This window comes from Cannabis sativa, chromosome 4 (genome assembly GCF_029168945.1).
Source record: "Cannabis sativa cultivar Pink pepper isolate KNU-18-1 chromosome 4, ASM2916894v1, whole genome shotgun sequence".
Classification (NCBI taxonomy): domain Eukaryota; kingdom Viridiplantae; phylum Streptophyta; class Magnoliopsida; order Rosales; family Cannabaceae; genus Cannabis; species Cannabis sativa.
Genome location: NC_083604.1, coordinates 8,201,980 through 8,219,676, shown reverse-complemented (window position 1 = coordinate 8,219,676; position 17,697 = coordinate 8,201,980). Strand labels below are relative to the sequence as shown.

Here is a 17,697-nt window from a genome sequence, read left to right as displayed (position 1 = left end):
TTTTGGACAAATGGACAGGGGGATTTGATCTTGGTATTACAATTAAACCTGTAAAGCTTTCATGATTTTTTAGTTCTCAGAAGAATTTAACTATAATAAAAATAGTAATACAATTATCATTTTGTTATGCTCACCATCCATTTAGTTTCTGTTAAATGTAATTTCTGTTAGTGTTTTCTAAAATTACCACAGTTAAACAATATTAATTTTTTTTTTTTCGTATGAAGCAATATTATAGTTAATCTAACAAAACAAAACGAAAATGAGGCAGTTGATATTAAAGTTTCTCTGTAAAAAAAAGCCACCGCTTTTTAACAATTTCATATGAAAAAGAAAACCATGTAACTGTTTACATCAAAATTATAAAATTCTAACTAGCACCATTACAGGTTCTTCGAAAGCTGATCAAAATGGAACAATTAAAACACCAAAAGCCAAATGGTTAGGCCTCATTTTGCTTATTCGAAACTCAACTCAAAACACTTATAAGCACAACAAACAACTGAACCTTATAAAGAGACTCAAACTAAATAGGATCGAAAATGGAGAACAATAAGCCTTTCAATCTTCACAGGTTATGTTTTGTTTTGTTTAGCATTGGGAAGCAATGTGGACAATCAAGTCAACAACACGGGAACTGCAAAAAAGCAACCAACGAAAAAATGAGGAAAACTACTTTTCACAATACAGAATTGAACACAATTCATTTTGAAACTGAAATCGAAGTATTATTACCTGTAACCCCATTCGTTGTCGTACCACGACACAAGCTTCACAAAGTTCTCGTTCAAAGCAATTCCGGCCTTGGCATCGAAGATGCTTGACCTGTTAATGATGATACATAAATCAGTCATCGAATTAGAGTCTACATGACATTGTGTCAGTAATTTAAATTATGCTCAAAACTTGGAAGACAATATTACCTGCTGTCACCAATGAAGTCGGTAGAGACAACATCATCTTCGGTGTATCCCAAGATACCCTTCAATTTGCCCTCAGACTCCTCCCTGTATATATATAGCATGTAAAAGAGTTAAAAAAAACAGTTATGTTTCTTAGTGATCTAAACAACAAAAGCAAGAGAGACAATCCTCACTTGATGGCATTTTTGATGTCGTCGTAGGTTGCAGCCTTTGCAAGCCTGACGGTGAGGTCAACAACTGAGACATCGACGGTAGGAACACGGAAAGACATACCGGTCAATTTACCATTAAGAGCTGGGAGCACCTTTCCAACAGCCTGCACAACCAAAAACCAGGATACCCAAGTTAGAGAACCTTAATAATAACATAAACCAAATGAACACCTGATTTGATTATATGCACTAAGATTTATACCTTAGCAGCTCCAGTGCTGCTGGGAATGATGTTGAAGGAAGCGGCTCTTCCGCCTCTCCAGTCCTTGCTTGATGGTCCATCAACAGTTTTCTGGGTAGCTGAATAACAAATAAAACAATTGATTTAGACATAATTCAATATCATAAAACATACATCAGAAATTCCACATAAAACTTGGGTAACAGCTTACCAGTGATGGAGTGGACGGTGGTCATCAAACCCTCAACAATTCCAAACCTGTCGTTGATAACCTGAAGAAAATTGAAACATAAAAACAGCAATTAGTGAATTGCATTTGGAGAAATAATGAATAAAATCAGCACAGAAATAATAACCACAAACTTCAATATATAAAGGTAAAGGTAAGAACCTTGGCCAATGGGGCAAGGCAATTGGTAGTGCAACTAGCATTGGAAACAATATCGTACTCTGGCTTGTATTCGTTCTCATTGACACCAACAACGAACATGGGTGCATCTTTACTTGGGGCAGAGATGATAACCTTCTTAGCACCACCCTGCAATAGCGAACCAATTCAAATTCAAGTCTATATTACCAATGAAAAAAAAGGCCTAAATAATCAATTAATTCCAAATAATACAGGTTCCAACAATAACATATGTCACCATAGTCGTGATAGTCTAATTCTACCTAATAAGTAGAAAATTCAGATTAAAATCATTAAAAGAAAATCGAAGCAAACCTTCAAGTGAGCAGCAGCTTTGTCCTTGTCAGTGAAAACTCCAGTTGATTCAACAACAAAGTCGGCACCGGTCTCGCCCCATGGGATTTCTTCTGGGTTCCTTCATATACAAAACCAAAAAGATTAGCCACTCAAAATTCAAAACACCAACATCCATAGAAAAATCACACACAAACACGACAACAGATCTATAAGGAAATTAGATCAGTACCTGACACCGAAAACAGTGACGGGCTTCTCACCGAAGAGAAGGGTCTTAGAGTCCTTGACCTTAAGCTCATGATGCTTCCATGGTCCATGAACGGAATCGTACTTAAACATGTATGTCTAAAAAACAAAAAACACATCAATCATTTCACATTTCCATAAATCTAAACAAATAAAAAAAACAAAGCACCGATGTACATATTTATAGATATATATAAACAGGTGTATTACTCACCATGTAATCAGTGGTGATAAATGGATCGTTAACAGCGACAAGCTCAACATCGTCCCTCTGGAGAGCAACTCTAGCAACCAAACGTCCGATTCTTCCGAAACCTACACAGCATTTACACTTCTCAATACTCCATTTCCAAAACACAAACATACATAATAGAATTAAAAATCCAGATCAAACCATTACCGTTGATTCCGATCTTGATCTTCTTGTCTGATGGTGCTAGTCAAAACAAAAAAAAAAAACGAAAACGAAAAATGTCAGATTAAAAACCACAGATTCAAGCAGAAACAATCAAAACAGCACGATCGATTGAAGAAAAGCTCAACAGTAAGAATCGTTACCCATTGTAAACTGAGAAGAGAGTGACTGAGATTTCGAGGAAGATGAAATACTGAGAGAAATGATAGTGAGAAGAAAGTGTCAATTTGGGGCTTATATTTAAAGGACCCAAAGACGCCTTTGGGTTCGGTCCCAGCGGTACGATCACGTGCCATCCATTTTTTTATTCATTTAAAAAAAAAAAAAAAAGTTGCGTTTTTTTAACCTTGGGCAAGACGAAAGTGGCTCGGAGCCGCTAGATTTGGCTTGAAAACTTCTTGTATTAGCCGGTAGATTTAATTAGTCATAATTCAGCACGCGCTTACAGTGTGTTTATAAATCACGCGCTGTTTTATTGGTGAGCAGTGAGTTGCAGAGCTTTGAAGTGAGCGTGAGAGAATTTTAGGCGAGAAATACGGTGGGTGAAGGAGCGGACGTGTCAAAGTTGGGTTTGGGATATTGAGAGAGAAAATGAGGATGACCGTATGTGATTGTTTTACCAGTCGAATATGGAAAATTCAATTCAATTGAAATATGGGAAATGTTCTAGAGTGTTCTATTAGTTTTTTGAGGTTTGACAAAGTTGGGAGTTTTACCATTCCTGGAAATAGGAATATTCTTCTCTTCTGGAGAATAATCCAATCTTAACTTCGCCTTCTGTAACCCGTTACGCAAGTTTGGTCCAGCCCACAGTAAATTTTTACCGTAAACATTTTACCAGATATCAAATTGAAAAGAAAAAAAAAATTAATAACATCAAATCATGTGAAAATGTGTAAAGTGTAATTAAAATTACATTTAGATTTACACAATATACTTTACAAAAATATATGCATATACAAAAAAAAAAAAAAATTATATAAAAGTGTGGTTGGATGTTCAATATAAGTTAAGACTCATTTCAATATAAATAAAATTTCAACAAAATTTTATTACATAAATAAAATTTATTTTAATGTAACCTTTATTTATTAATTAATAAAATATTAATTTTTTTTTTTGTTACTTGTTACTTTCATAATTATATGTTTAGTATATAAATTTAGTTAAATTTTAAACATATTATTATTTTATTAAATCTAGAACACATTGTTATTTATGATTATTATAACGTTTTATCTTTAGGGACGCCACATATTTTTACTTTTATAAATTAGTATATAATAATAAATTAGCTTTTTTTTTAAAAAAAAAAAAAAGTGATTTTATAAAATTTTGCTAATAACCCGAATTATAAAATCATGGCATAATCACTTTTACAATTAGAGATTCCCTTTTTTAAAAAAAAAATGACAAGACATGCCATTATAGAAATATTATAAAATATAAAATTATATTCAGAACATTTGAAATACAATTCTTAATAACTTAGCACCACTTTTCGGATGAGCTATATGTACATTTGCTGGAGAAGACTCCTGACTCATAGTTGTCCAAACGTGTGGAAATTCTATTAAAATAGGAAATCAATTAATAAAATAAATAAAGAAAATATCTCTAAAGATTTCAGCTGCATTTATCCTGGTTAGTGTATGTGGGCTTACTGTGAGATTGATGTTGGTTGGACGGTGTTATTTACCCTATCCGAATATTCCAACTTATTCTTTCAAACAAGTTGTTTTTGAGGAATAACCCACCCTGGACAACTAGGGCTGAACATTTTGAGCGGGTTTGAACCGAACCCGAGCAACCCGCCCGAACCCGAACTGGTGAACCCGCAAAAAATTTTTTTAAAAAAAGTTTCGGGCGGGTTGGGTTCAACCCGGTACCCTTCGGGTGGGTTGGCGGGTTGAGATTTTAGGGGTACCGGGTTTCGGGTTGAACCCGCGAACCCGCCCGCGAACCCGATTTATAAATATGTTATATATATATATATTTTTTTTTTACTGTTTTATATATATAATATGGACTTTAGATTCTTATGGACTATGGATATTGGATATGGATGTATTTTGAAATATTTTAGTTTTCACTTTTATCATGATTCATGAACATGAATATGAAGTTTGATTTGAATCTTTGATAAATAAATTGTTTGTTGGTTGGATTGATTAATGTATTTTTTCTTCAATAGTAAATACTATGAACAAATTGTTATATTATATATGCTTAATTTAATAAATAAAAAAATAAAAAAAAATTATTTCAAAAAAAAATTAATTTTTTTAAAGAGTTGACCGAGTTGACTGAGTTGACCGGGTCAACCCGCCAACCCGCTAAACCTAACCAACCGAAACCCGCCAACCCGTGACCCGCCAACCCACCAACCCGTGCCCTATTCGGGTCCGGGTTCGGTTTCAATTTTTCGAACCCGAAACCCGTGAACCTGAAACCCGCCAACCCGAAACCCGATAAACCCGCCCGATGTTCAGCCCTATGGACAACATGTCGAATATGGTATCACCCGTCTAGGTCTTAAAGTGTTCCACATATCACCTAAATGAATGCCACATCACCCTGTGTAGAAATTGAGATAATACGCCTCACATGTACCAAATTCTGCCCATTAATTGTTCCTTACTACTACATTTGTTGCTCCACTGTTAATACCTAAATTATTATCTTCACCTGTTGGTTCAACTAAGGCTCTTCCTGCTGCAGCTGGTGTAACTAATGTTGCACCCATTGTGTCAACAACCAGTGCCACACAGCCAAACATATCAGCTAGTACCCCACATCCAACTAATTCCAAGGTGTTATCTTTTGGGTCGCATGATTGGTTTTGCTTGCAGCGTTCAGTAGGGGTGTTCGCGGTGCGGGTGGTGCGGTTTTTAACCATTTTTTCAAACCAACCCGCACATGAGGTTTTTCCAATTTTCCAAACCGCACCCGCACCGCGATACTAAAAAACTGCAAAAACCGCACCGCAAAAAATGATGCGGTACGGTGCGGTTTCTGCAGTTTATGCGGTTTGAACTATCACATTTTTTTTTTGAAGTCATCACAAAATAATTAAACTATCATTAATATAATTATTCCAAAACACTTAAGAAAATACAACAAACTTGAGACTAATAAAAGTTATAACAACAATAAGTTAATAATCTTTTTAAAGTTTCAACAACACACCTAAATCAAAATAATAAACTTGAAACTAATTAAATTCCAACAACAATATAAATGTACAAACACAAACTTCTAACTCCAAATTTCAATACACATGTATGGGCTTGGGTTTGTTGCTAAGAAGAGAGGGTTTGTGAAGAGTTATGGATTTTGTCCTAAGATTTATGGGCTTGGGTTGGGCTCATATGTATGGGCTTAATTAAATAAATATAAAAATTAAAATTTTAAAACATGCGGTGCGGTGCGGTTTGAATCGCGGTTTAATAATTCCAAACCGCAAACCGCACCGCACGGCGCGGTTTGGGAAAAATTCAAACCGCAACCGCACCGCGAAGAATTTCAAACCGCATTTTTTTTTGTGGTGTGGTGCGGGGCGGGCGATTTGAGCGGTTTGATGTACACCCCTAGCGTTCAGTGCTTTAGTTACGACCTCCATTCTCACTATTTTTTGTGTGCATCAATAAAGAGAATTATTCTTCCAATGATAATTTGTCTTTAGCTATTTTTAGCTTTTTAGCCATGGTGACTGCAAGATGTGACTCATCTGGATCGCCTTCATTTTAGCGTCATCGTCAACATGCATGTCTAAATGATTATCTTTAAGATCAGTAGAATCAGTCTCATTTGATTCATTGCCTTCATTCATAGGGTCTTAAGGAATAGAATCCTAGTCAGTTTGATCCTTCTTGTGGTGACCGATCACCTTAGTTAGATCTTCTGTAACGCCCTAAATAATTAGGCACGCTACCCAAAATGCTTATGGAATCCTAATCCCCTAATTCGGGATTACTAATCAAAAATAGCGCAGAATTTAAACTTTTAAATTAATCGGAATGAAAATAAAACTTGTAATACTTTTAAACTTTTAAACCGTTGGGATCCCAAAAATATTTACAAACTTATTACAAGTCCTTTCTTTCTAGCCGACCTAAGTGGCAAAATAGAATACAAAAGTCAACACTGTTAGACCCATAACCCGCTTGGTCTGAAGTGGCATGAACATGTACATTCCTCGCCCTGCTCCTGAAACTCATGGTTGATCAGCTAATGTCTTACCCTTTCCTGCACAGTAGAGCACCTGTGAGCCAAGCCCAACAAGACAGTATATAACATAACAATAATAATATGCTCATCATACTGTTTAAACAATGATGCCATTTCTATATGTCTGTGTGTCACAGACCTGCATGTCACACTCACATGCCTATTTATGTCTACATGGCGTAGACCTATGTGTTGCGCTCACACATCTCTTTTTATCTACGTGGCGTAGACCTACGTGTTGCTCTCACACGTCTAGTTACAATAAGGCCCTAGAATAGTTCATCTCGGTTCTGATTACCGAGTCCAACTTGATTATGCCTTGAACGCATAACCCTTAATCTTAATATGTATAACACATAACTGATGGTGCCCACTGCACCATTGGTCTATCTACTGTAGACCTGCATGTTACGCTCACATGCCTATTTATGTCTACGTGGCGTAGACCTACGTGTTGCTCTCACACGTCTATATACGATAAGGCCTTAGTAGGGTTTACCTCGGTTTTGCTTACCGAGCCTAACCTGGTTATGCCTTGCTCGCATAACCCTATTCTTATATATATACGTAATCCATACATTACGTTCTTTCAATGGTTTATCCTGGTGATATATACCAGGTCTAACCCAGTTATGTCTCATTCACATAACTTATAACATACATGCGTGTATTCAACATTTACTACAACATATATAATCTTAGGGTAATAACCCTAACTTACAAACAAGTAATCACTCATATAATACACTTCTATATACTCAGATAACATTTACTAAGAATGTTAACCCTAACTCATGCTTTCACTGGATTCTTAATATTCTAGGGTAATAACCCTAGACCGCATTAAAATTAACTCAAGGTACCAACTTACCGAGTCTAGCTTAATTATGCCTTAAGCGCATAATTCATAATCTCAATATGTACATTTATCCAACATGGCATAGTATTTATACAGCATATATCACTAGGGTAATAACCCTAGGCTATTAAACCGCTCATGTTAGGGTAATAACCCTAATCCCGGTTACTAAACTTTCATGCATATCATTCACAATATAAGCGCCACTGCGCATACTCTACGTGCTAATCACTGTCTTACCTGATGTCCTGCAATGATAGAGATTCCAAATCCCCGGGTGCTCCTGATCAGGTGCCGGTAATCCTAGTCACACAATCCGGGATTTCACAAATAGGGTTAACCCCTGATTTCATTTTCATAAAATATTCACATGGCATTTAAAATTCACATATTCAGATAGAGCTCAAAAAGAGCTTTCCAACGGTATATAGAACTCCCAAATCGGAGTCCGGATCACAAAGTTATGGCCATTTGAAGTTGCTAAAAGGATCTGCCCAGAAAGAAATGAGCGCGTCGCGGCATGCTAAATACCATGCCGCGGCATCTGGGTTCAAAACCCAGAAAAACAGCAGCAAGAACACGATTTCAGCAAGAAAAATCCAATCTTTTCACCCCAATTCACAACTAAAACTCCCAAACCATAAAATAGGTTTTTAATCATCATAAAGGGAGTTTAAAACACATGCTCAAGTATCAAAATCCAACATTATAACCCCATAATTTCAGATTGCAAATCCATAAAAATCAAAGCTTTAACTTGAGCTACATCTCAAACAAACTTCCATTAACAAGAGCTTGAACTCCAATTTCAAACAATAAATTTCAGAGCTCAACAACAGAAAATTACACTAATCAAATCCTCTAATTTCTGCCCAAAGTTAACCCATACAAACTTATGAATTTAAAGCTCTAAGCATGCTCAAGACAACCCCAACAACCAAGAACATGCATCACAAACTCAAAAACACAACCCACATCATATTTCATGCTTTTTCAACAATAATATTCAGCAAGAATCTCAAATAAAATTCAGTAAAAGAGCTACCTCAATTCCTCCTAATTTCTAGCACAAAAGCCTTCAACACCAATCTTGATTCCAAGCCAAACTCAACCAACAATTCAAGAACAAGAATGAATTTAGAGAGAAAGAGAGAGTTTCAGCTAGGGCTGGAGAAAAACTCCAGAAATTTCCTTTAATTCTCAAAATAAACCTCTTTTCTTAACAAATCCAATAATAAAGCCAAAGGTCCAAAATGCCCTTAAGGCCATTCAACACACAACAAACCAAACAAGGGCATTTAGGTCATTCCACATAACACAAATACATTCAAATAAATTCAGATTTCTCATACATAAGTAAAATGCCAATAATTGAATTCAAATTGCGAAATACCCGGTTGTGACTATACCGCGCCAACCTGTCAGAACACACCTGAAAAGACTACACAGGCATACTATATAATAATATAGTTCTATTAAGCACGTAATTAAATTAATTTCATCGTTTTACCCTTCTCAGGTCAAAATTACTAAAATGCCCCTGGCTTACCAACGGGGTCTTAACACATTAAAATTCATATAATTTCACATATATTGAACTATATAATAATATAATTCCATCAATTACTCATAATTATCTATTTAGGGCTTTGCTAATCCTTTTTCTTAATTTCGGGTATTACATCTTCTCCGTCTCTCATCTTAGAATTAGGATTAACATCACCCTTTTTAGGGTCATTATATTGAAGACAGTATTTAATTCGGGTGAGTACCATAATTACTGAACATAATCTTGAATGATATCACTACTTTCTTCAACTCTCAATGAAAGTACCAAAATATTTATTGAGATTTTTGGATAACCAATTATTTAATATTAGAACTAAAGAAAATATAATTAAGAGAATAAAATATGAAGAAGACACTTAGAGTTTTTACAGTGTTGGGGTGTTAATGAGTCTTAGTCCATGAGTTAGTATTATTATGAAATTGGCTAGAAAAAGCTTAAGAGATAACAATGAGTATGAGCACTTTATTCTCTTCTTAAGCAAGTAAGCCAAAAATTTCTAATACTTTGCATAAAGGATTCAATGCATATTTATAGAGTAATAGATGTTGTACTTAGTTACAATTTCCCTCTAATAAGGAGTTTACATATAATACATAGATTTTGACTTATCTAAGGAAGCCTAACCCATGAGGTAATACATGTATGCTGATATGAATATCTGATAATGATAATAGTTGTTCATACTGTGTCCTATGATTATAGGTAATTAATGTGCTATTAATTAATTGATCTTCAGTTTATTTATTTTCATGTTTAGGTAGGATAATATTCTCTATGCAAGATTTTAGGAAAGTTTTCCTTATTATGTGCGGAGCAATAAATAGAAAAATGGGACTGGCCTCCGGATACACGCTAAGAACCCTTTCTATGTACACGGAGTTGACACTCTTTCGTATGCTGACTAGGCTTAATGAAACCTTCATCTGGCGAGACATGTGATTGTTCTCTCAGAAGGCCAGATAATAATTTAGCTTGGCCCAGTTTATGTTATTTAGACCCACTGATGGGCTTTAAGCTTCTATTTGGATTCCATATATCCCTTGCCAAAAACACGAATAACAGTTTGTTAGATTGAAATTTTTAATATGGGCTCATATGTATTGGTGTATTGCTATTTGAAGTTTAACCCAAATAATGTGATCATTTTAATAATTTTGGGTCATTGAGTATTAAAGGATTATGGGCTAAATGTGCAGATACCTTAAGGGATATTTTTAATTTATTGATGGGCTAAATTAGAAATTCCTAAAATTAATAACCTAGCTGTGAGATTATATAATAGTAGTGGCCCCCAAAAAACAAGAGTCTTATTCTCATCTCCCTCCATCAAGAGAGAAAATTAGAAAATCCTCAGTCTTGTTTTCTTGAAATATCATTATCCAAAATTACCACAAAGATCATCTCTACAAGATGGATTAAAATCATTACTATTTATGGATTATTCAAAAAAAAAAGGTACGTTTTCGTTATTTGAGTTCTTCTCTTTAAATCAACAAATGTATTCTTTAAATATATGGTTATACACTTATAATTATATGAAATATGTTTATCTATGAAATTAAATCTTGTTATTGCATATTTTATGAGTGATAAAAAATTATAACTCACTTATCTAAATATAACTTTTAAGATTAAAGAGTGTGTACAGTACTGTACTTATTTAGTACCATGTATTTTTATCTAAATACAAGTTTTGTTGAAAATACTAATATAGTATTATGTATTTTAAAATGGTACATATTTTTTTTGACGTATTGATTAAAATCACTTATGAATTTACGATGCACACATCCACAAATAGCGCGGGAACTTCATTGAATATGGATAGCTCATCGTCTAACCAAAATGCATGCTTTGTCAAACCATGAATTGTTAAAGTCAACGAGCAACATGAGACAAAACTATCCCGAAAAATTTAGACAATTAAGCCATAACGTCCTCAAACAACACACCCAAAGAGCTAGAGTACACACCAATTCATTAGCATATAAAAAATGATCCCCAAAATATCTACAAAAAAGAAGAAGATAAAAGTGAATTAATCCTCTAGCGATAATATTAACCTAATAAAAAATCCTCAATAGTAAGAAGATAACAACTCTCAATGTTGCTGAAAATTATTAATTACTACGCAAGTGCACGCAATCAAGTAGTATACTCACGCAAGTGAGGTCGAACCACAGGGAATTGGATTAATTACTACTAAACTATACTTATAATTCTATTTGGCAAATCAAAAGTATTTATGATTTAAAAAGAATGAAAGTAATTCAGAAAACTTAAATAACACAATTAAAAGTTGAGCAAGATGAAATAATAGGGAGGAGAATCCTGTTGTTGTTTACCCAAATCGTTAATGCCTAATTGCTATCCTATTCTTGAAGTGAATGACAGATTATAAAGTAACCTAGCTCTTTTCAGATCTTCTAGGTTCTAAATCACATGTTATCTAATTAATTCCTTAATTAAACTAACATGAAATCAGCATTAGGTAATAATCTACTTGTCACATAAGTCATGTGAATACTCTCGTTTCACATAGAACATCGATTATCCAATTTTAGCATTCTCAATTCTCACTTTTCAGATTTTGAATTGAGATCATAGAACATGCACAAGGTGATCAATCTTAAACATGAAATTAAACACAAATTAAGATAATTTCACAAACAAGAATGGAGGAATGGCAATTAAACATTAACTAGGCAAAACATTAAACAACAATCATCATCCTCCCTAAATGGGAAATTTAGTTCAGAAATAAATCCATAACCATTCCTATGACAATATTCAACATAAATAAATTAAAGAGGAATAGAGAAAGAAACTGTTGGTGGATGAATTCTGGGTCTTCACCTTGATTTTCTCTGCTTTTCCTGCCTCTTTCTGCTGTGTTTTAGGGTTCCAAATCGCCTCCCTTGACTTCCAATCGCAGTTTTCTATTTATATCTAATTTTTAGGGTTCGTCGGACAAAAATACCCCTGACCGTACGGACGCTCGCCGCGGCCAAAAGTGGTCTCGCCGCGGCCAAAAGTGCATCAAAAAACTACGTTTCTGCCCAGACTTTCTAGCCGCGGCCATGGAAATCTCGCCGCGGCGAGATGGAATTTTCAGCTTCGACATCTTTTAGTAAAATGGGCATAACTTTCTCATACGAACTCCAAATGGGCTGATCCAAGATGCGTTGGAAAGATAAGAAAGAGATCTAAAACTTCTATGTTTTGACTTTTTCCAAAATATGACCAGAACATAGTCGAATTTAGGCTTCAAGTTTCAGCTTTATTCTCTTTTAAAATTTTCTCTATTTTATAGATCACTGTTTTCTGAAATTTGTCCAATTTATACATTCCAAGTGTTGAAACCTGAAACCAAAGAAAACAAGCGTAATTCTATTCCAAAAACAATAATTAAGAAGAAAAATAACTATAAAATGTGACCCAAAACTTAGGCTAAAAATAGCTTAACAAATTCCCCCAAACTGAATCTTTACTCGCCCTCGAGTAAATCTAAAACTCAAACTGAAATTAAACAATGCAATCGATAACTAAACCTTCAATTGATTGAACTCCCACTACCACCTGCACAACTTCAAGCAAATCAATAACCAGAATTTCAACTCAATAACTCTACGAACTAACTTGGATGCATAATTCAGAAGTAAGCAATTCATACAGGCACAAAACATCGCTTTTGACATTCATATCACAACCATTCTACACTTTCCGACATTCCGCTAACCCATGTTCAATAAGTTTGGATGACATACCTCTCTCCACTAATGTTGACAATTTTTGCTCGGAATCAAAAGGTCTTTTTCGGTTATAATAGCATGGCTTAGGCAAAACGGGTAGATGAGAAGTCATTTAGGTTACATTATACCATAAGCACAATTATACCAAACAAGCACCCACACTTATCCATTTTTTTCTTTTTCATATATCCCAAAGAAGATAGTAAGAGATTGCATATTTTTTCCTATGTGCCTACCCCATTGTTCACAATTGATTCTCAAGAAGAAATTATCACATGTCATTTTTCTCTTTTTTTTCTTCTTTCTCTTTTTTTCAATAGAGGCACAACACATGACAACTTATTTAATTTTTTTTTTTTAATCTCTTACTGCAAAAATTATTCCCCCACTTACAATAACTTATCCCCCCCAAACTTGCTTAAAAGCTTATGGCATAATAAGGTATGTTGAGGGTGAAAGTAGTTAAAGATAACGAATTCAGCTTAGTTAAGTGGTGAAATTTTTTTTAGAATAAGCTAAGGCTCAACTTTGGGTATACTAAGGATAAAACTTTTTTAGGTAGGCTTGAAAGGCTCAATCGATCCAAAGAAAATTTGCCTAAATCACTTTCCAAACAAAAATCAACAAGAATTTCGCTTCAAGAGAGTATGTCAAACAAATTCTATTCCATGTCAAGCCAACATTCCACAATCCAAATAGAACACAAGTGATATGCGTCAAAAATAAATGTTTTACATCTACATGAACAACCTTCTAATACACATCCACTTTAATTCAAACAGTTATGACTCAAGCACACAGTTAAGATTTCAATCCATTGCACAAGTGAATAACAGTAAGTCAATCAATATTCCAGCTCAGTCTTCAACACATGACACTAACAAAAACAAAAACTAAACTAAAAAAACGAAAACATAAACTGAAAAACTGAAAAAAAAATTAAATCTCTCCCCCCAAACTAAAGATGCACATTGTCCCCAATGTGACATTAAAGAAAAAGGAAAGGAAACTTACCTGAGTGCCACATCAATAAGCGGTTGACACCCGTAATAAGCGTCATGCAAGACAACTTGAAAATTGTTGTTGTACTTGCCTTCAAGCTTGGCAAGTGATGAGTTTGAACCAAAATCAGCACCAACAACATAAGACTTTGGATGATGAGCTTGGGGAGATGCCTTTTGTAGCTTGTAGAGGATATAATATGGTGTTGATGAAATATATGAATTCATTGGTGGTTTATTAGTCAATATCATTGATGAAGTCGAATCAATGATGCCATGTTCTTCTTCATCCTCCAATGTCACAGTTTCTACACTTTCATCTAACAACACTTCTTCTTGTTGCTCACTCTCCACTTGGCTATCCATACCCTTGCTTGTGATTTCATATTCAATGAGTTCCTCTTCACAAGGATCTTGATCTTCAATTGTAGGCTCATTATCTTCCTTGTATTCAAATAATGACCCTTCTTCATTGTACCAACAACTCTCATAACTTTCATCATTGGAGTTATTACATTCTGAATCATGAGTCATTGAATTATCACATAAGGATCTCACCATGTCAGTTAAGCGATTAATCTCTCCGGGAAGTGATTGTAGAAGTGATAGTAGTTGCTCCTCTTTTTCAGTTTGTTGGGATGAATTTGGGCAATAAGGTGGGTATTGGTGACTCCAACCCTGAAGTGATGGATCCCAATGCCAGTCGTAATCAAAATCTGCCATGTTATTCAACAGATTTATTACATCATAGCCTCTCATTAATAGAGGTGCTCCAGTTGCCTCTGCTCCATAATCAACCCAGCTTCTTGTTTCATCATTAAGCCCATTATAAAAGAGCCACGTAAAACACCCACTTGAGAAAGTGGGATAACATCTCTCTCCAAGCTCTTTAAATCTCCTCCAAGCAGAATAGAATGGTTCATTGTGTTGTTGGGCAAAATCCTCAAGATATAACATCTGGATTTATCTTGCAGGTCAAACTCATAAGTAACACATTAGTAAAATTAAAAGAAAAATAAAACTAAATTAATACTAAAAAGATAAAAATTTGAAACAACAAAATTAATACTAAAACTAAAAAGTAAAACCAAATTAGAACAAAATTTAATTTTTAATAATATTACAAAAATTAATCTAAAAGAAACAGATTAGAAATAAGCAAAAAAGAACCAAAGTAGAAGTTAGTATAATTTTATGTAATATCAATCTTTATACAATTCCCCGGCAACGGCGCCAAAAACTTGTTGCTGAAAATTATTAATTACTACGCAAGTGCACGCAATCAAGTAGTATACTCACGCAAGTGAGGTCGAACCACAGGGAATTGGATTAATTACTACTAAACTATACTTATAATTCTATTTGGCAAATCAAAAGTATTTATGATTTAAAAAGAATGAAAGTAATTCAGAAAACTTAAATAACACAATTAAAAGTTGAGCAAGATGAAATAATAGGGAGGAGAATCCTGTTGTTGTTTACCCAAATCGTTAATGCCTAATTGCTATCCTATTCTTGAAGTGAATGACAGATTATAAAGTAACCTAGCTCTTTTCAGATCTTCTAGGTTCTAAATCACATGTTATCTAATTAATTCCTTAATTAAACTAACATGAAATCAGCATTAGGTAATAATCTACTTGTCACATAAGTCATGTGAATACTCTCGTTTCACATAGAACATCGATTATCCAATTTTAGCATTCTCAATTCTCACTTTTCAGATTTTGAATTGAGATCATAGAACATGCACAAGGTGATCAATCTTAAACATGAAATTAAACACAAATTAAGATAATTTCACAAACAAGAATGGAGGAATGGCAATTAAACATTAACTAGGCAAAACATTAAACAACAATCATCATCCTCCCTAAATGGGAAATTTAGTTCAGAAATAAATCCATAACCATTCCTATGACAATATTCAACATAAATAAATTAAAGAGGAATAGAGAAAGAAACTGTTGGTGGATGAATTCTGGGTCTTCACCTTGATTTTCTCTGCTTTTCCTGCCTCTTTCTGCTGTGTTTTAGGGTTCCAAATCGCCTCCCTTGACTTCCAATCGCAGTTTTCTATTTATATCTAATTTTTAGGGTTCGTCGGACAAAAATACCCCTGACCGTACGGACGCTCGCCGCGGCCAAAAGTGGTCTCGCCGCGGCCAAAAGTGCATCAAAAAACTACGTTTCTGCCCAGACTTTCTAGCCGCGGCCATGGAAATCTCGCCGCGGCGAGATGGAATTTTCAGCTTCGACATCTTTTAGTAAAATGGGCATAACTTTCTCATACAAACTCCAAATGGGCTGATCCAAGATGAGTTGGAAAGATAAGAAAGAGATCTAAAACTTTTATGTTTTGACTTTTTCCAAAATATGACCAGAACATAGTCGAATTTAGGCTTCAAGTTTCAGCTTTATTCTCTTTTAAAATTTTCTCTATTTTATAGATCACTGTTTTCTGAAATTTGTCCAATTTATACATTCCAAGTGTTGAAACCTGAAACCAAAGAAAACAAGCGTAATTCTATTCCAAAAACAATAATTAAGAAGAAAAATAACTATAAAATGTGACCCAAAACTTAGGCTAAAAATAGCTTAACACTCAAATAAATTATTTTTAAAATAAACTTCTCGGCAAATCTCTGTAATAGTCCTCTTCAAAATAGACATGCAGATTAACAAAAATAAACTATATTACCACATAATTTAAAGAAAAAAAATAGTTAATGTGAATAAAGATGGTAAAATAATACATATTATAATGTCATGACTTGAAACACTTATTTGTCAAATCTAAAAAGTCATTTGTAAAAGGCATGAGTACAAAAAGAAACACTTTTCATACCCATGGACCATATCACAAATCTACCATAAAAATTGTCAGAAGGAAGGTAAAAATGTATTTCTATTCCTTAAGGCAAAATAGTACACAGTACATTGGTATTTATAATACCTTTGGATAAAGTAAAATCATACAAGGACACATGGCACTACACCAATAATACACATAAAAACTAATATTAATTTCTATTGTTTAACATCCCCCCTCAAACTCATGGGGCTAGGGAGCACCGTGAGTTTGGTTCTTAATTCTTGAAACCGAGTAGAGGCAAGTGGTTTAGTGAGGCAATAAACCACTTGATCATCCGAGGGAGTGAAACAAAGGCGTAGCAGGCCCTTTTTGACTTTTTCACGAACAAAATGGTAGTCAATCTTGACATTTTAGTGTGAGCATGAAGAACGGGGTTGGAGGCTAGATGTAAAGTGCTGATATTGTCACAATGGAATGTAGGAGGGACACGAAGAGAGAAGCCAAGTTCACCAAGAAGTGGGTGCATCCAAGTGACTTCAGAAGATCCATTGGCAAGGGCTCGATATTCAGATTCGGTACTCGAATGAGAGACCACTTTTTGCTTGGATGAAGACCAAGAGATGAGGTTGAGGCCCAAGTAGACACAGTAGGCACTTGTGCTACGGTGGTCATCGGGGCATGAGGCCCAATCGGCATCTATAAAGCAGTGTAGTTCATGAGTTGTGTCCGGTTGGAGGAGTACACTAAGATGGGCAGTACCATTGAGATAACGAAGCACTATCTTGGT

General features: G+C 34.6%; 1 protein-coding gene across 1 annotated transcript; it reads right to left on the bottom strand.

The window, feature by feature from the left end:
• Positions 1-254: 254 nt before the first annotated feature.
• Positions 255-3,359, bottom strand: LOC115712766 (glyceraldehyde-3-phosphate dehydrogenase, cytosolic). The gene is made up of 12 exons (XM_030641121.2): positions 2,827-3,359; positions 2,669-2,704; positions 2,483-2,583; positions 2,252-2,367; positions 2,041-2,140; positions 1,708-1,854; positions 1,528-1,588; positions 1,338-1,435; positions 1,097-1,239; positions 924-1,007; positions 736-825; positions 255-637 (listed from the first exon to the last, which is right to left on the bottom strand). Exons 1-12 carry the CDS (start codon positions 2,828-2,830, stop codon positions 592-594), a joined length of 1,026 nt encoding a protein of 341 aa, XP_030496981.1. The 5' UTR covers positions 2,831-3,359; the 3' UTR covers positions 255-591.
• Positions 3,360-17,697: the final 14,338 nt, after the last annotated feature.